Consider the following 27,141-nt stretch of genomic DNA (forward strand, 5'->3'; position numbering starts at 1 on the left):
GCAGGGCTGGGGAAGCTGGGGAAGATCCCAGGGGGCATTCTTGCCGCCCAGCCGACCCCAGCTCAGCCAGGATGAGCGGCTCCTGATGCTGGTGCTGGACTCAGCACCCGTGTTCAGGAAAACAGCCCCATGGTGCCAGTCTCCCTTCCAAGACCACCAAGAGATTCGCTGGCTGGTTCTCCCCACCAGCCCCACACAATGGGGCCTGATATCTGGCCCTAGCCTCAGCTCCGCACAGAGAGGTCAAGTAACTTGCCTGAGGTCACCCAGCAAGTTGGTGATGGGCTTGCGGCTGGGGCAGGGGCTCCCAGACTCCCTGGGGGAGCCCCACCCTGTACCATACCTTCCCTCTGAATAATACCCTTAAGCCCTCAAAAGCTGCGCCCCAGATGAGGCTGCATTCCTGTTGCACCTGGTTCTTTTGTAAACCCTGAAACTGTCTGCAAAGACGAGAGCCCAGGGCTTAGGATCAGAAACCGCCTTGCAAGGGACGAGAAGGAGGTGTGCCTGGGCCCAGGATGGTCAGAGCTCAACAGGGGGCTGGGAGGAGCCCAAGGCTGCGGGCAAAAGCACCAGGCTGAACCCAGAAGACCCTTATCTGGGCAAAGTGGCTGTGCGCGTATCCAGTAGTGGGGACCGCGCTGCGCCATCAGGGGACCAAGGCAGAGTGCTGACTGCGACAACCCCTCCACCTAGCAAGTCCGTTCTGCAGTCTGTGAGGCGGGCCCCCATGAAGAGTGGGGCTCCCTGCTCTGAGCGCCTATAAAGGTGGGGGAGGGGATTGAGGACAGGGCTCTTCCCCCACGGGGTAATCCATTCCTGTTTGGAGCCCTGCAGCTGTTGAAGGTACATCCTCGCCCGGACCTCGGTTCCTGGAACTTGACACCATGGCAGTAGGCAGCCTGCGCAGGTGCTGGAGGGTGGGCTGGGGGGGAACAGAGGTCAGGAGTGCCCCGGCATCCCCCCACGACTGACCCTCGGGCTCTGCCTTGCAGGCAGGACAAGCTGAAGATCCACATGCGGAAGCACACGGGCGAACGGCCCTACCTGTGCATCCACTGCAACGCCAAGTTCGTGCACAACTACGACCTCAAGAACCACATGCGCATCCACACGGGCGTGCGGCCCTACCAGTGCGAGTTCTGCTACAAGAGCTTCACGCGCTCCGACCACCTGCACCGGCACATCAAGCGCCAGAGCTGCCGCATGGCGCGGCCCCGGCGCGGCCGCAAGCCCGCCGCCTGGAGGGCCGCCAGCCTGCTCTTCGGGCCCGGGAGCCCTGCGCCCGACAAGGCGGCCTTCGTGATGCCGCCCGCGCTGGGCGACGCCGCCGCCGCTGCTGCCGCCGCCGCCGCCGCCATGTGCCTGCCGGGCCCCAGCCCCGCCAAGCACTTCCTGGCGGCGCCCAAGGGCGCGCTGAGCCTGCAGGAGCTGGAGCGGCAGTTCGAGGAGACCCAGATGAAGCTGTTCGGCCGCGCGCAGCTGGAGGCCGAGCGCAACGCCGGCGGCCTCCTGGCCTTTGCACTGGCCGAGAACGTGGCCGCGGCGCGGCCCTATTTCCCGCTGCCCGACCCCTGGGCCGCGGGCCTGGCTGGGCTGCCCGGGCTCGCCGGCCTCAACCACGTGGCCTCCATGTCTGAAGCCAACAACTAGGCTGGTCCTTGCCGGCGCCATCAGCCTGCTCTGCCCTGCTCCCCCCTCCCCAGGCCCACCCTGCCCCACAGGGGGCCTGAACCTCCCGCTTCACAAAGGGAAAAGGAAAACAGAGATACAGAGATCAGCAGCGACCTATAGCCCAGGCCTCCAAGGCACCTGTCTGCCTTCTCCCGGGTCTGAGACCCAGCATCTCCTGCCGCCCGCATGGCCCCAGCCTTTGCCTCTCCCAGGCTGTCTCCCTGGCTTTCACAGTTGGAGCAGAGCCCACACTGGGTCCCAGGAGCACTTGACTGTGTGGCGCCGTCAGGGGCAACCATATGGCCGGGAGACCAGCCAGATAGGGCCAGGTCCTGGGGCAGCCACTAGGGCTGAGCCCCAGCTCCCCTGGGGTGGGGGTGGGGGATCCTTTTGACAATGCTCACCTGCCATCCAGGCAGAATGCCCTGCTGGCAGGGAGGCCTCCTCTGTGCCTCGGTGTCACCCGGCTCTGAAGGGGGCTGGTGGTATAGGGTCCACCCCGCGCATGCGCACACCCATCCCTGCAGAGGGAGCCTGCATGTGGGAGTGCTCCCCAAGGCCCTGCCCAAACACTCGCTCCCCCTGGACTGTTCCATCACCTCCACCTCTGTGCTGGCGGAGAGAGGGAGAGGTGGCGCGGGGCTTGTGGTGGTACGCGCCACGCAGCCCTGCTCTCAGCAGGCCCCTGGGGAGCAGGACCCAGCAAATGCCCCATCTCGGTGCCCTCTCCAGCATAGCACAGGGTCCCTGGGGACTAGAGGCCACCTCTTAACACCCCCCCCAAGCCCTCCACAGACACACAGTGGGTCCTGGAAACCGACCCGGCGAGCCAGGGTTTCTCAGGGCCTCGGTGCTGCGGGGGCGGGGAGGGGGGAGGCGCCCCCCTTTGCTGTCTTTGATCCCGCTCAGCCCCTTCCTGGGCCCTCGGAAGCACAGGCGCTGGGCTCCCCTCTTTGGATGGAAGGGAGGCCCCAGTGCCTCTGGGATTGCAAGGACTCTGACAGCGCCGTCCTGGCTCCCTGGCAGGTGCGGGAGAAGAGCCCAGTGCCTTCCTGCTGCCCGGCCCCATCCCCACCCCCACGGTCCAGTCTGAGGCTGCCCCGGGGTACCCCATCCCCGAGGGCCTGGCCTGGAGCCCCTCATCCGAGCTGGGACCACTGCAGACTACGGCTCTTCCCATCGCCTTGGCTTTTTCCTGAACAAACACGAACAAAAAGGCACGAGAAGACCTCAGACTGCGGCCCTGCGCTGCTCGCGGGGAGAGACGCGGACTCCTGGAGCCGCGGAGACGGTGGTCGCGGGCGCGGTCCCCAGCCATCGGCCGCCTGGGCCCGGGGTTCCATTTCAGACCCTCGCTCTTGGGACGCCGCAGCCCGCGGGCCACGCCCCCTCCTTCCACCTCCTCAGAGGGCCTAGGGTGGAGCAAAACTGACCAGAAACAAAGGAACAAATGCAATTCTGCGGTGTTGGGCTCTTGTTTATATTTTGTAAAGGTAACGACTTCTTATAAACTCAGTTTTTCAGATGACTGCTTAGCTCTTTGGGTTTTTTCTTGGCTGCGGTTTGGAGTTGTACATTGTAAAATATCCAAAGATGTTCGTACTGTAGGACCAAGACCTTGATGCAAAGGGGGGAGGGGGAGGCGTGGTTGTGTTTTTGTTTCGTTCCAATTTTTTTTTTCATGTTTCGATTTCTGTGGCTGCCGGGGAACTTTGGACTTTTTTCTATTTATAACTCTTTTTATGTGATTGCTCTATGTAAAATGACACTCAACAAAGTTTGCCTTAGTGATTCAAGGGACAATCTTCCAGAACGTCGGTCGCACGCTGCATCCCGCCGAGAAAGGCTCTCCGCTGATTTTCTGGCCTATTTATTAAACAGTATTCATTGACTTGACCGCATGATGGTGCGAGTGGCACTTCTGTGACCGGGATTTCTGGAAGTTCTCGGGACAGCAACAGGCCAGGCTGTTGTCCACTGGGAGCCACTATTGAAAATAACCCCCACACATACACACCCTTACACACACCCACACACACACTCACCTGCCTCCTGCTGGGAGGGGAGGTGGGCGGAGCTTGTGGAACTCGCTGGCTCAGCTTGATTTCCCGCTTCCGGTTCTCATGTCAGTCATCCGGGCTGCCGTGTGCCGGGGGCACCCCCGGGCTCCCTTCTCCCGCCAGCTCACGTTTCAGCCCTGTGAGCACTGTTTGATCCTGGGCTTGTGGGCCCCGGGAGCCTGGGCACAGGCATGTGTGTGCGTGCATACGTGTGCATGTGTGTGCCCAGGTAGAGCCCTTGGTGGGAGAGCTGGGGGAAAGTCCCAGGGTTGCTGACTGTTTTAGCACAGCCGGCCCTACCCGTCACCTGCCGTGGCACACAAGGGGTCTCCCTTCATCATCCCCTTCCCTGGGGCAGAGGTGGCCCTGCAGCGTTTCTCTGATAGGCTCTGGGTTTCCAGTGCAGCCTGCTCTGAGCCGTGCGCCCTCAGCCCACTCCCTCCCTCCCTCTGGTCCCCAGGGAATGGCCCGTGATGGCGAGGAAGCTTCTCCAAGCTCTCCTCAGCAGGTGGCGGGCTGGGGGCCGCAGCAGCCCCCTACAGGAGAAAACCCCTGGGAAGTTTCCCGTTTGGGTTTGCAAATGCATGTGTGGGCGTCTGTCTCCCATCACATCGATGCCTGTGTCTGAGCATAAACAATAATGCCTAGAGCTACCAGCTACATAAATGCTCACCTTCTTCCAGAATCTTCTAGTGAGGTTCCTCAGCCACCCTGGAGCACTGGGCTTGGGGACGAGCATGGCCCCAGGCAAGAAGCACAGGGCTAGGTGCCAGGGCTCCACTCAGCTGGGTGTCCTGGGGTTGGCCCAGAGCGCTCCCTGCAGTGCAGGGCAGCGGGTGGAGTGGGAGGAGGAGGAAGAGGAGGAGGAGGAGGCCTGTGGGTCCCGCACCACAAACACGTGCGCCCTCACCTGCAGAAGGCGGCTCCCGGACACCTCCACACGCTTGCCCAAAACGTTGGCCCATGTGAAGCCATAGCGGAGAGATTCCAGGAGGCAGCTAGTGCCCTCGTGCTGGAAGGTGACTTCCGGCCGCCTGGGTGAGTTGCCCTGGAGAGAGATGAGGAAGGAATGAGGTCCCTCGGTCACCGGAAGGGGCCTCAGTCACCTTCTGTCGCCATGACTGAGTATCTGAGACCACACAACTCACAAAGAACCAGGCCTGCCTGTGGACCCGGACCCCGGGAAGTTCAAGACCACCACGATGCACCTGCTCAGCCCCCGGAGCCGGCCTCCTCTCTCCATCACAGCCTGCCTGAGGGCATCGCAGTGAGACGTGGCTAGTGCGCTGGTCTGAGTGTCTCTTCTTCTAAAGCCACTAACGCCATCCAGGGCCCACCCTCATGACCCCTCATTTTGTCCCAAAGGCATCCGGGGGATTCCGCTTCCAACACAGGAACCTGGGGGCATTCGTGAAACCAAAGCACAAGGGGTCCCCCGCCTTTAGAGAGTGCTGGAGAGGAGACTCCGGATGGGAGGGGGAGGGGGCTTTCTCCATGCTCCCGGGCTGCCTGCATTAGCTTACTGAGAAGGTGGATCATGTCCCCGCGCCGACACGGAGAAAGACTTACCAGAAAGCATGGGTGCCAAGAAACAGGACAGGTGGGACAAATTCACAAAACTCAACTTGGGGGTCCAGGGCCCCTGCCCATCACCCCTCAGGAGACCACAGCGCCTGCCCCTTCCCGAGGACAAAGGCCTCCCACCCCAGCCCCCTTGCGGGAGTCCTCTGAGTCCCTGCGGACGGGGGAGGGGGGTAGAGGACAGTCTTCAGAAAAAGGCGCACGGGGTTTGCACCGGTGACTCCCAGCTCCCAGCCCCCTCTCCTGCCCCGGCTCGCCCTTCTTCCTCAGGGGCTTTCGGGGCTGCTGCCGGGACCCTCCAATCCTGCGGCTACCGGAGGCCGCGACGGACGCGCGGTGTGCGCGGCTCCCTGGCTCCCTCTGCCGGCCTTAGGAAGAAAGGCCCCAGTGCGCGAAGCCTCCGGAGGCAAAAAGGGTGGCCTCTGAGCTACAGGGGCCTTTAAGTCCCTTCCTAGTTACGCGGGGCTGGGGGCCGAGCAAGCAGATTGCTTTATCCCTTTCAGGGCCGGGAACTAGGGAGAGGTCACGGCCACGTGCAAGGTGGGCGGAAGACTCCCTGGGGAGACAGCCTCTAGCTGAGGGCTGCTCTGACCTGTAGCCGCAGGCCCACGTGGCCTAAACCAAGAAACCCAAGTCCAGCGAGGTTCTGACCGGCAGGGACAAAGCGTCTCCAATCCTCCCGGAAACCGATCCCGTTGTCTGCGCCAGCGTGCGCTCACCCGCACGCAGACAGCACCCGCGCCTGGTCATCACTTGGGGGTGCACCGGCTGATGTCATCCCTCCTTAACAGCCGGAGTCAGGGCCCCGCAGAGTCTCCTGCGGAAATGTCTGCCTTGCACAGCCTCGCTTTCATCCCTGTCCGCCCTCTCTTTCACCGTGAACTCTGCCCCTGGCAACAAAAGCCAAACAGGAAACCAAGGAGGCAGGGAGATAGAGTGAGCTCCGCCTGTCCCTGTGTGCCCCCCACCGCAAGCAGCAAATGCGCAGGGACCCCGGGAGCAGCGTGGGTGGTCGGTGCCCTCCCAGGGGCCTCCAGCATCTCTGATCCTCATTATGCTCATTTGATTCAGGTGGGGCTCCCAGGCTACCACCCCCCCCCCCAATCTTAAGCGGAAAGGGCATTTGCTAAGGGAAATTCAGTCTCTCACAGAATTTCCCCGAGGGCCAAGAAGAGTGAGGCCTGCAGGCCCACTGAGATCAGTTGTGCAGGTTGCATACTGCACAACACCACCACCTTTGAGAGGAGTCCTTCACCCCCTAGACAGATTTGTGTGTTAAACCAGAGATTTGCATGTTATAACCACGTTCCAGCAGATGGCAGTAAAGTGTCTTCAAGGAGTGCATTTGTCTAATTTGCATAGTTTTCCCATGGACTAGGGGTAGCCCTTGGCCTAGAAACCAGGGAGCCAAGCACAACCCCAACACACTGTTCCACATTGCTCCTGGCACAGCCGCCATGTTCTCACCACTTGCACCAGGCACTTCCCTGGGAGCACCCTCTCTACTCCTCTTCCCGGAGTCTACCCACCCGCACTCCGCCTGCTCTCTGCTGGAGCCCACCCCCGGCACCCCTGCTGGGAGAGCCCAAGCCGCGAGCTCTGGTCCACGTGGATTGTCCACACACTCGGCTCTTCCCCTGGCTTCTCGGTAGCATCACAGCCACGGCGCCTCTCTCTCCTCCATCCGGAGCCCAGAAGCCCCGACATCCACACTGTGAGACGCAGCCCCACGTTCCACCTCCCTCTGTGGAACGGGGTTTCTCCTTCAACTGGCGCGGCAGAGAAAGCGCATGTGTTAATGAAAATGCTTTCTGATTTTGCCATTCCAGCATCGCTCCTACAGGAGCCATGCTCTGAGGTGGCAAAGAGCCACCTCATTTTCTGGTGGCTGGGATGTGCCAGGCAGGTGGGCCTTTGTGGGGTGACAGTGTTGGGGGGGAGAGAGGGGAGAGGGAGAGGGAGAGAGAGAGAGAGGAGGAGGAGGAGGAGGAGGAGAGAGAGAGAGAGAGAGAGAGAGAGAGAGAGAAGTGGCAGAGCAAGAAAGCGTATAACAAGATGTGGACACACAGGTGACACAGAGGCCGCTCTGTGCCTCCAGGCACAGGAGAGACCCCTCCCTGGTTCTCTGTGCCCCAGTGCACCTGTCGGTTTGAGAGTCCCTGAATCACTCAGCATCCTGCCCAGCTCCTTCATTTCTTCATAGTCAGAAGAGGTGGAAGGGGGGGGGGGGCATTTGGTGAAATCACCAGCTGAGACACGCCCATCCCATATCAGAGATCAGAGCACCTGCGATTTAGTCCCGACTCCACTTCCGGTTCCAGTGTCCTTCGGATGCGCACCTGGAAGGCGGCAGATGATGGCCCAAGTCCTGGGGTCCCTGCCACCCCGGTGGGAAACCCAGATGGAGCTCCTGGCTCCTGGCTTCATCCTGGCTCAGCCCCGGCTGTTGCAGGTGTCTGGGGAGTGACACAGCAGATAGAAGACCTTTCTCTGTTTGTCTCTTTCTCTCTGCCTTTGAAATAAAGTGTAAAAGAAATAAATAAAATGATAAAAGACATTTTCTTTAATAAAAAAAAAAAACAGATAAAGGAAAACACCTTCGTGGAGGGGCCTGGGAGCCGAGGGGCCATGCACCCCAGCCCTTCCTGATTCTGAGCAGGTGTCAGCCCACCTGGGGGTCCTCCTCTGAGCCGTGAATAGCAGTAAATCCATCGTGCCTACCTGACTGTTCTTACCTGCTTCTTGTTACTCTGCTTTCGTTCTCAGAATGGAGAGGGAGAATGAGAAGAGGAGGGGTTGGGAGGAGGCGGGGGAAGTGGCTGTGCTGCCCTCTGTGGCAGGTCCGCAGGTCTGTGCACCACACCAGGGACTGTTTCCAGCTCCCCTAGGGACCAGCAGAGAGGAGCGATGCCAGAGAAGGAGGAGGTGGCACCCGCAGGTGGGCGGGGCCCTCTGTCCAAATGCCACCTGGTCCTCCCCGCACTAGGACCTTCCACGGTGCCCTGTGCCCCTGGCTGATGTCCTACAATACGTCTGGTACTGTACAAACCAGCCCGGGGGCCGGGTGACCAGCTGCACACTGAGACACTCTGTCCTTTACAATTCCCTTCCCAGGCTGAGCCCCGCGGCTCTCCTTCCCATCGGGCTCCCTGCTCATGCACCCTGGGAGGCAGCAGGGGATGGTCAAGTGCTTGGGCCCCTGCCACCCACACGGGAGACCCAGGTGGAGTTCCTGGCTCTCCACTTAGGCCTGGCCCTGCCCTGGCTGTTGTAAGCATTGGGAAGATTCTCTCACTCTCACTCTTGCTCTCACTCTCCTTTTCAAGAAACTGAAAATAAATAAACTTTTCAAAAATTCCTTTTGGGGCCAACCTTATGGCATAGCAGGTTAAGCCTCCGCCTGTGAGGCTGGCATCCCATGTGGGCACTGGTTCAAGTCTTGGTTGCTGCTCTTCCAATCCAGCTTCCTGCTAATGCGCCTGGGAAAGCAGCAGATGATGGTCCATGTCCTAGGACCCCTGCACCCATGTGGGAGACCCAGAAGCAGCTCCTGGCTTTGGCCTGGCCCAGGCGCAGCCATTGTGGTCATTTGGGGAGTGAACCAGCAGGATGGAAGATTTCTCTCTCTCTCACTCCAAAAATTCCTTTCCTGGGGCAAGGCTGTAGGCACTGGTGAAATTTAATTCGAGCTCCAACTTTGTTTGATTTAGACAAGTGCATTTCTAATCTTTGTGGGGAGGTGCACAAAGCCAAGAGAGCCTCGTGCAGACCCTGGCATCCGCCGTCCATGCACACCGGTGGTGGGAGACCAACAAGGAGGCAGAAAGGGAGTTGGTCTAAAGGGATATTCTAGCTCACAAGACTCACAGGAAATGGAAGATCCAGCCTCAGTGAGCTGGCAGTGACTCAAAAAGGCAGGGCTCCAGACCAAGGGGTCAAGGTCACGCCCCAAGAACAATGTTGCTAGGGGCTGACCCTACCCCCAGCCCCAGCACAAGAGGCTCCAGCCCATCTCTACCATCTCAACTGTGCGTGGTCTCTCCAGACACAAACCCCTAGGGCGGAGCAGCCACTTGGTCACTGCCAAGGCCAAGGTGCAGGTGCCCCGACTTTGGCTACCAGGATGTCCCTAGCCCTGTTAGCATCTGCCTTCCTCCAAAGCCCACTGCACAGAAGCTGGCTGAATGCAGGACAGCCTAAGCGAGGTGGGGGCCGGCTGCGGTCCACGCACTCTGCTGAGAGCCACAGATGCGTTGTGTGACTCGTATCTGTTGAGAAGAGCGAGAAACATCAGGATGGCTTCTGATGCCAACAGCGGGCTCTAACCATTGGCGTAGCACTTAGTATTTCAAAGCCTCTTGCTTGCGATTTGAGGAGAGTGTCCCTTCCCTAATCATTTATTTTCAATCCTTTTTTGTATAGCACTGCCAAGGAGAGCCTGATGGGGTTACCGGGACTTACAGCCTGGCTTCCAAGCCTTCCTGTGCCACAGTTCTCTGCACAGCCCAAGAGAGCCATCTCCACACTGTAGTTCTGGGCTTCAGCATCCAGAAAATGAGGGGGTAGATGAGATGGCCTCCAACACCTCTTTCCACTCTCCCACTGCAAGGTTCCACGTGTCTGTTCCCAGGAGCCACTGAGAGAGACCCGGTCTCCCCGTCAGCACTGAGGCTGCGCGCTAGGCAGGATTGCATAGTCCCTGGCTGTGGGATGTAAATATTGTGGAGTGTGACTCCACTCCAAGACCAAAAGAACCCCCTGGAAATGCTTGCAAGCCGGACTGCCAAACACCACCCAAAATTTCTTTCCGCTTCTGTCTTTCCTGGGTGGGGAAGCTTGCTACATATTCTTTTCTTCTGTGTGCATGCATGCACGCACACACGCGTGCCCACGTGTGCCCGTGTCATTGTCACGGAGGGTCGGAGTTCCTCTTTCCTGAGGGTTCTGTCTTCCTGGCCGGCACCAAGCAAGATCTCAGCCTTCTTTCGCTCACATGTCATTGTTCACTATATATTTTTTAAGATTTATTTATTTATTTGAGAGGCAAAGTAACAGAGCGAGGAAGAGAGAGAGAGAAAGTGGTCTTCCATCTATTGGTTCACCCCTTAAATGGCTGCAACTGCTGGAGCGCAGCTGATCCAAAGCCAGGAGCCAGGAGCTTCTTCCAGGTCTACCAAGGACTTGGGCCATCTTCCACTGCTTTCCCAGGCACATTGGCAGGGAGCTGGATTGGAAGTGGAACAGCCGGGACTTGAACTGGAGCCCACATGGGATGCCGGCACTGCAGGCAGCTGCTTTACCCGCTCTGCCACAGTGCTGGCCTCGTTATCATTGGCTTTGCTCTCTGGGACGGATACATTGCTGCAAACCTTGACTGCCCTAAGCCCGGCACAAGACACCCGGCTTTCTCTGAGCGGCAGCCTCTCTTCTGCACCCCACCCCCAGCTTCCTGGTGCAGCCCAAGGGCAGGAGGAGAAAGGAGGGGAGCAGAGGCTGACCCCACGTGCCAGTGCAGGGAGCACTCCATGGGGCTGTCGAGATAGATGTGTCTGCTTCCCAGCTTTGCCTGGAGACAAATGCAATTTCTGTGGCCACAGCCAAGGTTGTACCTTGATTTACGAGGTGAGGGCCAGCGTCCTCAGAGCCCCCTGCACAGACCTGCCAGGAGACAGCAGGGCAACAGGAGGGCAGTGAGCCTGGGTCTTGTGAGCTGAGCGTGACCCCGCGGTTACCTCTCGGGGCCAGTCTCCCACCAGTTCCGTAAGCAAGATCCCAAGCCGTCAGAAGCCGAGCTCATGTGGCACCCATGTGACTGCATGTAAAACACAGACCTTTATGGCATCCGTGACCAGAAAGCCTCATCATGAGCATTTATTTGAAAAGATTTATTTATTTATTTGCAAGTCATGGAGCTGATGCTGTGGTGTGGCAGGTTAAAGCCCTGGCCTGCAGCACCGGCATCCCACATGGGCACCAATTCAAGTCCTGGCTGCTCCACTTCCGATCCAGCTCCCTGCTAATGTGCCTGGGAAAGCAGTGGAGGCCCTGCACCTGCATGGGAGACCCAAAAGAAGTTCCTGGCTCCTGGCTACAGATTGCCTCAGCTCCGGCAGTAGTGGCCATTTAGGGAGTGAACCAGCAGAGGGAAGATCTCTCTCTCTCTTTCTCTCCAGCTCTCTCTGTAATGCTTTCAAATAAAGTAAATCTTTAAAAAGCTAAAAAATAAAAAAGAAAGAAGAAAGAAAAAGGAAGGAAGGAAGGAGGGAAGGAAGGAAGGAAGGAAGGAAAGAAGGAAGGAAGGAAGGAAGGAAGGAAGGAAGGAGGAAGGAAGGAAGGGAGGGAGGGAGGGAGGGAGGCAGGGAGGCAGGGAGGAAGAGAGAGGATGCCAGCTCCTGAGTCAGTTTTCAGTAACAAGAATGTCTGGGAACTCATCAGGGACCTTGGAAATTGGCCTTAGGACAGCCCCAGCCTTTGCCCTGCTTGGGATCACTCAAATATGAGGGGCGGCTGATGGGGCCTCTTGAGCCAGTCCTCCCACCGAGATCACTTGGAAAAGCTGGAAAAAATGTTTTTAAAAAGCAAAGCTCTTGAAGGCATCAGAAAGTAATTGCTGCTTTAGGGGGCGTCATTCACAAGTAAGCCGGGAAAGGAGGCTCAGGAACGTGGGACCAGACTTCCCCAGGTAATTCACCAGGAGACTCAGAACCACTCAAGTGAATGGGTCTTCATGAATACCCCAGGCTCCCAGCTGAAATACAAAAGGTCTGCACCCCACCCGTACGGGAATAAACCAGTACTCACGGCGGCCACAGTCACACTGAAACCTGCATGAGTTAGGATGAGTTGCTCTCAGCCTCATGCATACCTAAAGCAAAATAAGGTGGTTAAGAACTTCAAATTCGCCTCTAATATTTCTCATGTATGATGTTCAGCAAAAACAACCAGGCTTACACGGAGACAAGATCTGACCACAAACCAACAGAGAAAACAGAGTAACCACGTGAGGTGAGAGAGAGGGTCATCTGTTACACTTCTGTAATCATTTCGCTCTCTATACAGGTCCCTTAACATCACGGTAAACATAAAATATACACAATAAATTTATTCTGAAAACAATAAAAAAGAAATAAAGAAACTCACAGAATGTCCACATTTGGAAATGATTAGAAATAGACTTCGAGGGGCCAGGGTTGTGTCGTGGCAGGTAAAGCCGCACCTGCTACTTGGGCATCTCATATGGGCTGCTCCACTTTCTGATCCAGCTCTCTGCTGAATGGCTTGGGAAAGAAACAGAAAACTGCCCAAGTACTCAGGCCCCCACCACCCACATGGAAGACCCAGAATAAGCTCCTGGCTCCTGGCTTTGGACTGGCTCAGCCCTGGCTATTGCAACCATCTGGGAAGTGAATCAGTAGATGTAAGATACCTCTCTCTCTCTCTCTCTCTCTCTCTCTCTCTCTCCCTGCCTCTCCCTCCGGCTGTAACTCTGACTTTCAAATAAATGAATAAATCTGTTTTTTTTTTTTTTTTGACAGGCAGAGAGTGTACAGTGAGAGAGAGAGAGAGAGAAAGGTCTTCTTTTTTGCCATTGGTTCACCCGCCAGTGGCCGCCACGGCTGGCGCGCTGTGGCCGGCGCACCACACTGATCCGAAGTCAGGAGCCAGCTGCTCCTCCTGGTCTCCCATCGGGTGCAGGGCCCAAGCACTTGGGCCATCCTCCACTGCACTCCCGGCCACAGCAGAGAGCTGGCCTGGAAGAGGGGCAACCAGGAAAGAATCCGGCGCCCCGACTGGGACTAGAACCTGGTGTGCCAGCGCCGCTAGGTGGAGGATTAGCCTATTGAGCTGCGGCGCTGGCCATAAATCTGTTTTTAATAAAAAAAGAAATAGGGGTCTGTGCTGTGGCACAGTGGGTTAATGCCCTGGCCTGAAGTGCCGGCGTCAGTTAGAGACCTAGTTGCTCCACTTCTGATCCAGCTCTCTGCTGTGGGCTGGGAAAGCAGAAGATGGCCCAAGTCCTTGGGCCCCTGCACCTGCGTGGGAGACCTAGAAGAATCTCCTGGCTCCTGGCTTCAGATCAGCACAGCTTAGCACAGCACAGTTGCGGCCAACTGGGGAGTGAACCTTTGGATGGAAGACCTCTCTCTCTGTCTCTACCTCTCCTCTCTCTGTGTAACTCTGACTTTCAAATAAATAAATAAATCTCTTTTTTTTTTTTTTCAAAAAAAGGAAGAAATAGATAAAGAATTTTGGCAGAAACTGGAAAGTATAAAGAAAGCATCAATGTTAAATCTGGAAGTAAAACCACAATATATAAAATTAAGAATTCAATAGATGGATTTAATATCAGATTACATTCAGCTGCAAAGAGCATAGGTGAATTGGAAGAAGGATAAAAGAAAATGTTGAATTGAGAGACATAATCAAAAGGATAGAAAATACATAAAAAGGCAGAAGAGACAAAAAAATGTGTCATGTGAAGATCCAACATACATGCAACTGATGTCCCAGCAAAGGAAGAGAAACAGGGCAGGCAAGAAATTTAGAAATAATCACTGAGAATTGTACAAAACTGATTAAAGAAATCAAGCTACAGATTCAAAAAGTTCTGGATACCCCAAGAACACACTCACACACATACCTAGGTACATCGGAGCAAACCCACTAAAAATTAAAGACAAAAAAAAAAAAAAAGAAGAAAAAGATGTATCTTAAAAGAAGCAAATGTAGCACAGGTAACTGATCTCTCAACAGAAACAAAGTAGCCAGACGTCAACATGCTAGTCTCTTCAGGATGCTGCAGGAACAGAACCCGGGGCAGAATCCACTCAGCAAAACACGCACGAGTGAAGCTGAGTTCACGTTCAGAAGCGATGCTTCCCCGGTAGAACTATACCAAGGCAAGGCTACAGGAAGTTATTCTGGGAGAAGAAAAGCACTCCAGATGGACTCACAAAACTTCGGGAAAAAAAAAATAAGGAAAGGGGCCAGCGCCATGGCTCACTTGGTTAATCCTCCACCTGCAGCACTGGCATCCCATATGGGCGCCGCGTTCTAGTCCCAGTTGCTCCTCTTCCAGTCCAGCTCTCTGCTGCGGCCTGGGAAAGCAGCAGAGGATGGCCCAAGTGCTTGGGCCCCTGCACCGCTTGGGAGACCAGGAAGAAGCTCCTGGCTCCTGGCTTCAGATCTGCGCAGTTCCAGCCGTAGAAGTCATTTAGGGGATGAACCAACAGAAGGAAGACCTTTCTCTCTGTCTTTCTCTCTCTCTCTCTCACTGTCCAACTCTGCAAGTCAAATTTAAAAAAAAAAAAGCAGAAATAATATCAGCTACTAATGGAATTTAACATATGAGAATATGCAAAAAACACAAACAAGAGGGGGAATAAATGGAATGAAAGTGTTCTGAGGTCATTGTATTGCTAAGGAGACAAAAAGTATTAGGCTTGAGGATGCATGACTTCACCTTCAAGAAAGCCAATAATTACATGAAATCTCTTCTCTTTATATTAATAAAAATTTTTAAAACAGTAAAAAAAGTCAATAGAAATATTAAAATAATGCATAGCTAACCTGCTACTACTGGAGAAAATGCAGTAACAAAAACAATCCAAAGAGAGCAATTAGACTCGCTGTGGGAATGGAGGACTTTAAAACAAAGTCACAGAAAAATTTTAAAGTTAAGATATTTGTACATTTAGGGCCCAGCTTCATAGTATAGTGGGTTAAGCTGCTGCCTGCAAGTCAGCATCCCATAATAGTGCTGATTTGCATCCTGGCTGCTCTGTTTCCCATTCGGCTTCCTGTTACTGACCGTGGGGAAAACAGCAGAAGATGCCCGAGTACTTGGGCCTGGCCAGTCCTGGTCGTTGTGGTCATTTGGGGAATAAACCAGTGGGTGGAAAATTCTCTCTCTCTCTTTCTCTCTCTTCCTCTGTAACTATCTTTTGAATAAGTAAATAAATCTTAAAAGAAGAAGATATTTACGCATTTAAGTTTTGGCATCTACATGCTGACTGTCATCTGCCATGCCAGTCCACGGGCATCGTGTGACACTGTAATAAATACAGTGTGGGCACATTGAGGACGCTGGCTGCACCTGGAAGAAAAAGGGAGCTGGCGTCCAAGATGGGTGAAGACAGCAGACGGTCCATTAGGGAAACGAACAAGGACTTGGAGAAGCACCTCACAAAAGAGGAGACCAAAACGTCCAATAAACACAAGCAAAAGTGCTCAACCCTTTGTCATCAGAGTAACACAAAATAGAGCCACAGTGAAATACTGCTGCCCAAACACCAGAACTGTCCACATTTTAAAGCAGATAAAACCAAGTGTTGGCAAGGACATGGAGCAAACAGCACCATTTGCCTGCTGCTGGTGGCAGTGTTAACCGGTCCAATGACGGGAGCTCGAGACCCAGTGGTTCTGCTCCAAGCTCCATGCCCAACAGAAATGCACCCGTCCCCTCACCAAAGTGCACAGCCATCAAAAGCCGGAAACACTCTAATGGCAGAACAGACGCAGACATGGTGAGAAACACAGCGCTGGCAGACAAAAAAAAAAAAAAAAATCTGCATGTAAATAAAAAGAAAGGTCTGGCTTAAAAAATCATTTCACCAAAGTCTTGTGGTGGGAGATACAGGAAAATAACTGAGATTCAGAACAAAACCAGACAGAAGCCCTCACCAGACCTCAAAGCTGGCGATATGAAAGCAGAGGTTGTGGGTGTTCACAGTAGAAAAGACCTCTGGGAGACCCACAGGAATCTGGCAAGGCCAGCACTGCGCCCGGCCGGTGCTATGCCCAGCATGCCAGGGCCGGGCCCGACTCCCCACCCCACACTGTTGCTTACCGGGACCACAGCAGGAGTTCTCTTGAGACTCCCAGAATCCTTTGCATCTTGCATCTATGACACCTCTCTGACTTCATGGGAACCAAACTGTCATCCTGATGCTTTTACTTTCCCACTTTCGGCCTGCTCAGAGGAAGTAACCCAGCCTCCAAGGGCAAGGGGCTTTCAGCGAGGCCTCTGGGGGCCAAGGCCTCAATGGGAGGCCCCTGCTCTCGGCTGGCAGCCCTCAGGTTCCCTCTCTGCTGCCGGCCTGCCGGCCCCTTCCTCACCCAGCTCTGTCAACATCACCCCACGTTGGAGGACTCCATCCAGCAGCTCCTCCTCAAGCCACTCCTGGCCTCCCAGGCAGCAGGGGCCACTGCCTGCTTGGAACCCGAGGGGCTCCCTGAGCACATCTGTGTTGCCTGGACAGCGTCTGTCTTCCCCCACTAGACTGGAGCCCCCCCTCCCCCAGGCTAGTGCAGAGTCTGCTGCTGCTCCTCTCCACACAGTCCCTTTCCAGGCCATGGGGTGGACCTGAGCCCAGCGTGCCCATCTTCTAGAACCGTCGCCCTGGCCCCCCAACAGGGTCCTCGCTAAGCTGTTCTTGTGCACCTCTGTCGCCCTGAGACCACACAGCTACCAGGTTAGCCCCAGCTGTGGAGGAGGTGGGTTATCATCGAGGGTCCAGGCCCAGGAGGGTGGCAGTGGGCCCAGCACAGAAGGTGATGGAGCTGGCTAAGGGCCAGGGAGGGAGGGAGAGGAGCCCTGGGCACTGCGCTGTCCAGCTTGATATTCAGACATGGCAGCCAGAGGATTCACGCAGGCCCCCACTGGACCCGTCTCTACCTGCCACAGTGCACGGGCCTGGCACCCACAGAGCACTGGGTCTCCCTCACACTCATGATCTATAGTGAGTGTGCAAACGGACAGCCCTGACACCCAAGATAATTTCTTTTACAAGATTCACTTACTGGGGCCGAGGCTGTGGTGCAGAGGGTAAAACCGCCACTGGGGTCCTATATGTGTGGGGAGCAACTCGGACTAGACTAAGTTACTGGAATTAAGACTTATTCTATGCATCTGCTCTCCCACAATATGGCGCTGAGAAGGGAGTAACAACTTCTACGCAGCTGCCTCTCGCCAATTTGATTGACTGAGCTGCAGGAGCTGATCTTGCTCCTGATTGGAGGAGAGCAGCGTACTCGGCGTGTGGGTAGCAGGGTTGGGATTGGTGGAAGAGGACTATAAAGGAGGAGAGAGACAACATGCACCAGGAACATCTAAGGGGAACATCTATCTGAGGGAACACCTGTGCAGCCCCCGAGAGAGCCGGCCGGCGGTGAGCCGCTCCCCCGCGGAAGTGGGGAAAGTGGCAGGGGGAACCGCCCTTCCACGGAGGTGGAAGTGTCGGTAGCCAACCCGGGAAGAACCAGCAGCAAACCTGGGGAGGGCCGAGCAGACAAAAGAACAGCGCAGGGTCCTGTGTCGTTCCTCCACGAAGACGGGGAGCGACATAATTGTGCCGTGTCTCGGATATGAAGCCTAGACAGGGTTTAGTGTCGTTCCTCCACGAAAAGGGGGAGCGACAATGTGGGCATAGGTTCAAGTCCCGGTTGCTCCACTTCCCATCCTGCTAACGGCCTGGGAGAGCAATGGAGGATGGCCCAAGTCCTTGGGCCCCTGCACCTGCATGGGAGACCCGGAAGAAGCTCCTGTCTCCTGGTCAGCCCAGCTCCAGCTGCTGAGACCACTGGGGAGTGAACCATTGGACAGAAGACCTCTCCATAACTCAGCCTTCCAAACAAATAAATACAATTTTAAAGAGATTTATTCTCTTGATTCCACAGGCGGAGTTACAGACACAGGAAGTCGGCACTGCACGCGGCGGCCTCACCCGTTAGGCCTCCACGCCGGCGTGCCAATAAAACTTTAACAAATGTAACTGCACCACCAAGAACGCACGGGCGGGCAGCGCTCCACGGCCACTGCGTGCCTGTCCTGACAGCAGTGTCAAGGCCATGGCTTTCTCCCAGCCCTTAGAGACCCAGACCCCGCCCCAGTGGGCGGCCGCGCCCGGTGCTCGGAGCAGCCCGCCTGGAGGGCCCGAGGGCCCGCGGAGGGGGCGGGGACTGGGCGGGGAGCGCGGAGGAGGCGGGGACTGGGCGGGGCGCGCGGAGGGGCGGGGACCGGGCGGGGCGCGCGGAACGGGAGGTGCGCCCAGGCGCGGCCCCAGCGCCCCCGCGTGGCTGCAGCGCGCAGTGCGCCCGCGGGAAACAAAGCAGGCGGCGGGGCGGCGCCGGGGACCCCAGAGGGCTGTCGTCCCAATTACAGCTGCTGTGCCCGGCTGGCGACGACGACGCCCACCCACGGGCGAGGCTGTCCATCCCGGCAGCGCCGGCTCAGCGCTGAGCTGGCAGATGGGCTGCGGGCCGAGTGTGAGCGCAGGGAGGGAAGGGCCGGCCGCTGCGGGCAGGACCTGGGCTCATCCGGCGGGGTCCGCAGGGACTAACCCCGGGGCCCCAGACGCCCGGGGCATGGCCGGAGCTGGCAGAGAGGCAGAGAAGCGGCAGGAGAGGGCCACCCCCAAGTCTCGCGTGCACACGGTGAGCCCGGAGATCCAGCCAGGCCGCCCCCTCCACCTCCCCAGCACAGCACGGGTCCCAGTGTGGGCCCCGCCCCTGGCCGCCGGAAGCACTTGGCCCTACCCCTCCTGCCTTCCGAGGCTACCTTGGCTTAGCATCTCCCCCATGAGGGGCAGGAGGAGGCAGTGCCACTTTCTCCAGTAAAACAAAACCCAGAGTTGGCAAGAGGAGGAGACCCTGGGGAGCACAGGCCACGTGCTGCCCAGCTTGGGCCCAGGCCTGGCCACAGCACCCCTCCAAAACCCTGGGTTGGCCTGAGACCAGGGAGCATCCACCAAGGCCCGACCGGGGGTGGGGGTGATGGAAGGGCTAGCGACTGCAGTGGCCGGCACAGCCTCTCTGGTCAACTCCCTGGGCCCGCTTCCCGATGGGGACCACAGCAGGTCCTCTCCCACCTCCCAAGGGGGAAGTCCAGAGGGCCCCCTTTTCCCAGAAACCTTGTAGACCGACCACCCACAGGACCCTCACCCACCCCAACAGGGACATTCGAATTCTCACTGCCAGGTGTGGGCAGGGACGTGAACTCCCGTGCACCAGTCCTGCCCGGGGGCTGTACCCAGGGTGCCCTGTGGCCAGCACTGCTGTGGAGGATGCCGGCGGGGCCATACAGAGGGCACCACCACCTGCACCAAGCCAGGACAATCTGGACTCGGCTGCGCGCCCAGGGCTCTTCCCCGCCCCCACACCCTAGCGCCCAGCCTCGTGCACAACGCTGTGCTCTGTTGGCTGCTCCCTCAATGGCCCTGGCTCCAAGTCCCAGTTCGCTCATCTGAGAATAGGGGGTCTTCCAGGTGTAGTGCACCTGAGACCCATCAACCCAGACGCCGCGGCAGAACACGTGTACGGGTGGCTGGGTGTGACGCGGCGCGCGTGCCTGAGGACCCAGGCTCCCAGGGGACAGGGTAGAGGCCCCTCTGGGACTGGCTTGGAGGCCTGTGCGTGGCCCGGCCCCGGAGGTCGCTGCCCAAGCTGACAGCCTGGGCGTATCGCCGCCGGTGTTCTCGCCGTCTTGGAAATGCCAGCCAGCGGAGCGGGTCATCTCTCCCAGCTCTCCGATGGTTCTGCCGCTGCATTTCCCACCCCTCCGGCGCCCGGGGAGCCGACTGCAGCTGCGGAGCAGAGTTCCCGCCAGGGCCTCCGCGCCAGTGAGCAGGGCAAGCTCCCCTGGGGTGGGGCGGCCACCTCCGGCCAGCTCCAACAGCCTCACTCCAGTGCCCGCCGCCGCCGTGCGCCTCCGAGGGCGGATGGATGGCGCAGGGCTGCCTCTCCCTGCCCAGGACCCAGCCGGTCACCAGCTGCTCTCAGAAGCTCCCCAGCGTGGAGCCCTCACTGTGCCCTGGGGCTGGGCTCCGTCCGGGACGACCAGGCTCAGGCTGCAAGGGCTTCCGTGTCATTTTCTGGCCACCTTAGAGCAGCAGAGGTTGTGAGGAGGGGCTGGCGGTTACGTGGGGAAGAATGGAGTCTCCCCGGGCTTGCCTCCCACTGCAGAGGGCTCTGTGCTCCCAGCCCAGGAAGATGAGGCTCCCCACCTCCCACCCCCGCCCCGGGGGGCAGGGGCTGAGCAGGCCTGCCCCTGAGCGACCTGTGACCCGCACTCAGCTCTGCCGCAGGGCAGGCCAGCAGCCCGGCAGCTCCTCCAGCCACACTCATTGCTTCATTTCTTGCTCTGCCTCCCGGCTCTTCCCCACCCTCTGTCTCAGCAGAGCAGCGGCCTGGGGGTGGCGCCCAGCAGCCTGGGCTCAGGGCTGCCCAGCCTGAGGGCAGAGGGAGAGGCTGTTCCCTCCTCCCCTCCGGGAGTCCAAGCACGCAGCCCTGCAGGCCTGGCCCCCTTTCTCTGCCTCTCCAAGGGGAGGTGGTGGGGTGCAGCCCCCAGGGCCTGGTGTGATGACCTCACCAGGCATTTCCAGCTTTTATGATCTGCCAAGGCCATCGAGTGACCCAGCAACCTCCCCTCACAGCCTGCTGTGGGCGCCGGTGCTGATGTCACCCCTGCTGGAATGCTAGTGCCCCCGGCCAGGCCACAGGCTACAGGGGACAAGCCAGGGCCCTGAGCAGGGGCCAGAGGGAGTGGAGTGGCCTGGAAGAGAAGTCAGCAGGTGCAGGAGGGGCAGCACCCAAGCGGCTGAAAATGAGCTGGGAGACAGGGAGCGCTCAGTCCCAGGGACACGAGAGAATGGGCTTGAAGCGCGTGGGACGGCAGCTCCAATGTGATCGCGCTAGGAGCCCCAGAGTGGCCCACACGGGACACCTGCAGTGCTGCTCATGCGCTTGCCTTCCTCGGCTCCGGGTCTCACACGCAACCACCTTCTCCCAGCCCAGACGCCTGCACACACGGGCACACACACACACACACACGTGCACAACGCATACACAGGTGCACGCATGTACGTGGGCCTGCCACGCAACTGGATGGCAAAGCAGTAGCACCGGGTCCAAATCAGCTGGTAACGAATGGCCTCGGACAGGCCACTTTGCCTCTCTGAGGCTCAGATTTTTGGCAAAGTGGGAACAGGGCCAGCGTAAGCCCAGGCAGGAGGCAGTGTGTGGGTGCCCACAATGGGGTCGTGGGTATTGTCACGAAGCGATGACAGCGGGTTAAAGGGAAAGGTTCAGGGCGCTCCACCCCTGCCTTCCACCCCCACCTTCCACCCCCAGGTCCGTAAGGCCCTCACCCAAGGGCTCCTCCTGTGACCGTGGGGGGAGGGCAGTAGCGTGGGGTTTGAGCTGTCCTGGGTCTACCCCACTGGGCTTTGGACACTTCGAGAACTGATTGTCCCCGTTAGAACCAGTTACGCCACGGAGGCTTGGGGAGCAGAGTGGCACAGTCGGCAGGTAATGGAATCAAAGTCTCCACTAGTCCTTCGCATCTAAAACCCCACAGTACACTGACCCTGACTTCGTGGACAGGTCCGTATCCACCCGGCACGCGTTAGCCTCGGCCTAGATATCGTCTATGTGAAAATGAGGAAAGGGAGGTTGGGAAAAGCAAGTGACCAAACCCGAGGCTTCCTCCCAGCAACTCCGGGCCGAAGACAAGTTTGTCAGCCACAGCCCCTGGTGCCAGCCCCTATGGCGTCGCGAGGATGCTGGGGACTCTGGCCGGCCCCCAGCAAGGCGTACAGGGGCCCCCGGAGCAGGTGAGCATGGGGGGGAAGGAAAGGCCTCACGGAGAAAAGGTGGAATTGGGTAACTGGGTTCCTGCCCCTTGAGCTTCAACATGAGCCCCAGACCAGCTCAGGGATTCGGGGAGTAGTTGGGAGATTTCTCTCCCTCTCTCTCTCACACTCAAATACGTGAAATTTAAAAACTGGCCAGCGCCGCGGCTCACTAGGCTAATCCTCAGCCTGTGGCACCGGCACCCCGGGTTCTAGTCCCAGTTGGGGCGCCAGTTCTGTCCGGGTTGCCGCTCTTCCAGGCCAGCTCTCTGCTGTGGCCCGGGAGGGCAGTGGAGGATGGCCCAAGTGCTTGAGCCCTGCACCCCATGGAAGACCAGGAGGAAGCACCTGGCTCCTGGCTTCGGATTGGCGCAGCACACCGGCTGTAGGCCATTTGGGGGGTGACCCAACAGAAGGAAGACCTTTCTCTCTGTCTCTCTCTCTCACTGTCCACTCTGCCTGTCAAGAAGAAGAAGGAGAAGAAGAAGAAGAAGAAGAGGAAGAGGAAGAAGAGGAAGAGGAAGAGGAGGAAGAGGAAGAAGAAGAAGAAGAGGAGGAAGAGGAAGAAGAGGAAGAAGAAGAAGAAGAGGAAGAAGAAGAGGAAGAAGAAGAAGAAGAAGAAGAAGAAGAAGAAGAAGAAGAAGAGGGGGAGGAGGAGGAGGAGGAGGAGGAGGAGGAAGAAGAATAAGAAGAAATTTAAAAACTCATAAATCAGAGGCAGCATGTTGGAGTCAGCTGGCTCTAGTTCAAGTCTTCGCTCTGCCGCTGCCTGCTGGGGAGCCCTAAGTTGCCCGCCAGGGCCTCAGGCTCCTTGTCTACGAGACAAATCCTCGCGGAGGAGTCGCTGTGAGAACGCAGTGAGTCAGCGCTTCCAAGCACTGCGGAGAATCAGGCATACAGTGAGCTCGCACCCGACGTTTTGGGATTACTATGATTATTACTAGAATCAAGCGGAGCTGGGAACCCCAGCTAAACGAACGTCTCAAAATACCATACAGCGTGTCCCATTCAGCACTGTCCAGGACTTCAGCTCTGACTTCTCCACATATATTTGTAAATATTTGTGCTCTCAAGGGTTTGGGTTAGTGATTTGTAATAGCCAGCTTTGAGTACAAGACAAGACCCATTTGTTGTGAGGTTTCAAACCAATTAAATGACCCAGTGCTACCCCCCAAATAACAGAAAATCCGACACGTGCCTCCAGGGACACCTCGCTTTTCCAGCATAGTTTACTTATGGGTTTACTTATCCCAAAGAACGCGGTCCAGGTGGCAAATACCAGCCAGAGAGGGCTGCCAGGTGTGCAAAAGGGGGTATTTGTGCCGCTTCCATTGCTGCCACCTGGGGGCGCTGACGGTCACTATTCCTGCCCTGCGCAGCGGGTGCTGGGCCAATGCTTCAACATTTCCATGCCACAGTAGGACTAACAGAAGGCAACACTGTTTAGGCACAGACCCCAAACCTGGGGCTCTGCTTACACTCCCCTGAGCTCCGCCTGGCTCTGCTGCACAAGCTCTACTCCAGGAAGCGGGGCCGGGAGGGGTTTGCTCTCACAGGCTTCCCTCCATCCGTAGGCCCAGGGACGGGCCAGCTCCCCAGTCTCTGACTCCGCTTCTCCTGATCCCCCGGCTCTTGCACAGCCACAGAAGATCTTACCTCTCCCAGGGCACCTGGTGCCTTTGCTGCTTTAGACACGTGCATGCGAAACTGTCCCCTGCAAGGTGACTTTCTGCCTCAACCTAAACCAAGAAGCAACTGAAAATGACAGGTGGAGGCCCCCTTGAACTCCAGAACTCTGTGTTTCTGAGCCAGAGCTCCACTCCAAATCCCAAAGCAAAGAGGCGTGACGGTGCACGTGCTCGGCCGTGCTGCAGCGTGGTGGGGGCTGCCACGTGGCTCCATCGCCCGCTTACCCCTTCCTCCCAGACAGCGCCAAGGCTCTCAAAAGAGATTAGCAATTTGAAGCCAACCACTGTGAAATCCCAGGCAGAACCAGGTGCGCTGAATCGCTTGTGAGTCTGCGCTCCTGTCGGGTCCTAATTCGCCTGTTAACAGCTTGTCTCTTTCTCCCCCACTTCCTGCTATTGTCCGTTCTTTGTTCCTTTGAGGGATTGTGTGGCCAGTTGCACACGTCTCTTGTGAGATGGGTCTGCTCGGTGGCAGCTCCTTGGTCATGGCCTCCCTGGGCTCCCTGTTGCAATCAGGAGCCGTGTGCTGTGTGGCGAGTGCCGCTGAGCGTGACAGCTGGGATGTTTGTTATCTCCTTGGGAGCCAAATGTTGAAGTCTCTTGTGGAAATGTGGAGTTTACTGGGCTGGTATTTTGATTGATTGTTCTCAGTCATTCATGATGTGACTCTTTCATGTCATGCCTCTTGGGAAACTCCATTGGGAGTGGAGCCAGGACTTGAACCCAGGCCCTGCAGGATGGGGTACAGGCTCCCGGGTGGTGTCTTAACTCCTGGGTCAAATGCATACCCAGGTTTTGCCAATTTCTTTTTTTAATTTTTTTTTTTAATTTGAAGGCAGAGTCATAGACAGTGAGAGAGAGAGAGAGAGAGAGAGAGAGAGAAAGGTCTTCCTTCCGTTGGTTCACTCCCCAAATGTCCACTATGGCCGATGCGCTGCGCCGATCCGAAGCCAGGAGCCAGGTGCCTCCTCCTGGTCTCCCATGCAGGTGCAGGGCCCAAGCACTTGGGCCATCCTCCACTGCACTCCCGGGCCGCAGCAGAGAGCTGGACTGGAAGAGGAGCAACCGGGACTAGAACCCGTGCCCATATGGGATGCCAGTGCCACAGGCGGAGGATTAGCCAAGTGAGCCACTGCGCCAGCCCTGTGTTTTGCCAATTTCTGTAGTGTAAACAGAAATCAAACTACTCAGACATCTGAGTTTTTAAAACTAGTGGAATCCAGCATCGACACTGGTGAAGTGGGCGCACTTGGAGGCTAACCGTGGGGGGGTTTCTGGAAAGCCACCCGCGATGCATCGAAAGTGTGAAAACATGCACGCTTGTGTTTGAGCCCGCAGAACGCCAAGAACAGCCGTAGAGTGGCAGGGCTTGGCTAGGAGGCACCGCAGCAGAGCCTGTTTGTAATGAATAAATAAAATAAGACACCGGACGCAAAGCAGATTTCAAGAAGAGGAGGGTTGATAAATGGACGACGATGCCTTCTAAAGCCCGGGGCTGCACCCCCTCACAGAGCCCTCTGCTATAGAATGCTGCACGACGTGAGAACGAGCCCACGGGACTCCGGCATGGACAAGGAAGACTCCTAAAACCTGCGTGAACGGGTGCACGCTGTGGTGTTCAGAAAACGCTAGAATATTCACCAAGAGAGCAACAGTGTGCATTTCTGCCTGGTGGAATACTACGTGATGTTTTTCTTATCTTTTGTGCCTCTTTCAAATTTACCTTTGTGAAATAGGAAAGGGGGCCAGTGCTGTGGCATAGCGGTAAAGCCATTGCCAACAGGGCCAACATCCCATATGGGCACCAGTTCGAGACCCGGCTGCTCCACTTCCGATCCAGCTCTCTGCTATGGCCTGGGAAAGCAGTGGAAGATGAGCCAAGTCCTTGTGCCCCTGCACCCATGTGGGAGACCCAGAAGAAGCTCCTGGTTCCTGGCTTCAGATCCACGCAGCTCAGGCCATTGCGGCCATTTGGGGAGTGAACCATCGGATGGAAGACCTCTCTCTCTCTCTCTCTCTCTCTGCCTTTCAAATTAAATATTTTTTAAAAAGAAATAGAAAAAAGTTTACATATACAAATATTTAACGTTTTAAGGAGCAAAACACAGAATTGTTCTTTGTGTCCCGAATCAGCAGGCAGGACAAGGGCAGGCAGGCCAAAGGTGAGCATCCTCTCTCCTGGAGGGAAAAGCCCAGGTTCTCTCTGGCCACACATCCCACTCCTTATTCTTCTAGCAGGGAACCTGTAAAAATTCACGGAGAGTGGAATGAAAAGGTAAGTGTAGGGCAGGCATTTGGCCTAGTGGTTCAGCCAAATGCTGGTTAAGACACCTGCAGCCCACAAAGGCGGCTCCTGGTTCCAGCTTCCCCCATTGCAGATCCTGGCTGGGTTCCGGCCAAGGAGGCCTCTGGACTTGTGCATACTTGGATCATTCCAGCAGACACCCCAAGCTACGGGTCTGCTCCTCGCCCCCCCCCCCCCCGGAAGCCTCCCCTCCCCAGGCTCTTGAAAGAACTAATTATGGATGTCTGCTCCCATCACTTAGTGTCATTGTGTTAGCAGCTTGAGACTGGCCATGATGGGAGTGTTTACACCATGGAAATTGGCAAAATCTGGGTATGCATTTGACCTAGCAGTTAAGACACCACCTGGGTGCCTATATCCCATACCGGAGGGCCTGGGTTCAAGTCCCGGCTCCACTCCCAATGCAGCTGCCCGGGAGGCATCAGGTGCTCCTTGCCTGTCATGTAGGAGACCCAGGTTGCATTCCCATGTCCTGGTTTCTGCTCAGCCCAGCCCTCATGGTCATGGGCATTTGGAGGAATCAACTAACAGGTGAGAGATTCTTCTTGGTCTCATCTGTCTCTGTGAGTGTATGTGTTTCTCTGCCTTTCAAATGAAATAAGAAAATAATCTTCTAATTAAAAAAGGAATGGACAAAACCTACAGTCAGGGCTTCCCCGGCCCCCTGCAGCCCACAGCTGGTTGTTAACCACTGGCGAGCACCTGCTGTGGTCCCCACAGACAGCTCCAGTTTCCAGCCACCATGGACCCAATGACCTCTGCTCACCCCGGAGCTGGCCCACAGCTGCCTGGGCTTGCCGGGCCTTGTTGCAGCCCAGCGGTCCTGCAGGTGGGGCACCTTGCTAGAACACAGACCCAGGTTGCTTCCATGAGCCCTGCACCTGCTCATTGTGCACTGCCCGGGCCATTCCTGGGCCCCAGGAAGAGCCAAGCAAAGCCCAGGACCTGGGCTGCTTCCCTCTGGATCCCACACTCACCTGCCACCCAGAGAGGAAGATTCTTACCCGGCTCACTCGTGTTCCATCTCCACCTTGCCATGGGGCGCAGGTGTCCAAGACGGTGAGAGCCCTGAGCAGATGACCTGCCCCAGCCCACCTCTTCCCCACAAATCTACCAGTGGTCACATTTGTCCATACAGGACGAAGTGTCGAATACCCAAACCTTAACTCCTTCACCTGCTCTCTCTCTGCACCCCGGCTTGTTGT

General features: G+C 57.0%; 1 protein-coding gene across 3 annotated transcripts in view; it reads left to right on the plus strand.

Annotated features, from left to right (window-relative positions):
* ZBTB7C (zinc finger and BTB domain containing 7C) overlaps window positions 1-3,575 on the plus strand; it is a 310,443-nt gene extending 306,868 nt beyond the window's left edge. For all 3 annotated transcript variants that reach the window (XM_051851243.3, XM_051851242.3, XM_089305132.1), the window contains one exon: window positions 996-3,575. In XM_051851243.3, the coding sequence (XP_051707203.1) occupies window positions 996-1,653 (658 nt within the window). In that variant the 3' untranslated portion in view covers window positions 1,654-3,575. The remainder of the gene's footprint in view (window positions 1-995) is intronic.
* The last annotated feature ends 23,566 nt before the right edge of the window (window positions 3,576-27,141 follow it).

This window comes from Oryctolagus cuniculus, chromosome 10 (genome assembly GCF_051225735.1).
Source record: "Oryctolagus cuniculus isolate XC-2025 breed Fujian yellow rabbit chromosome 10, ASM5122573v1, whole genome shotgun sequence".
NCBI lineage: Eukaryota > Metazoa > Chordata > Mammalia > Lagomorpha > Leporidae > Oryctolagus > Oryctolagus cuniculus.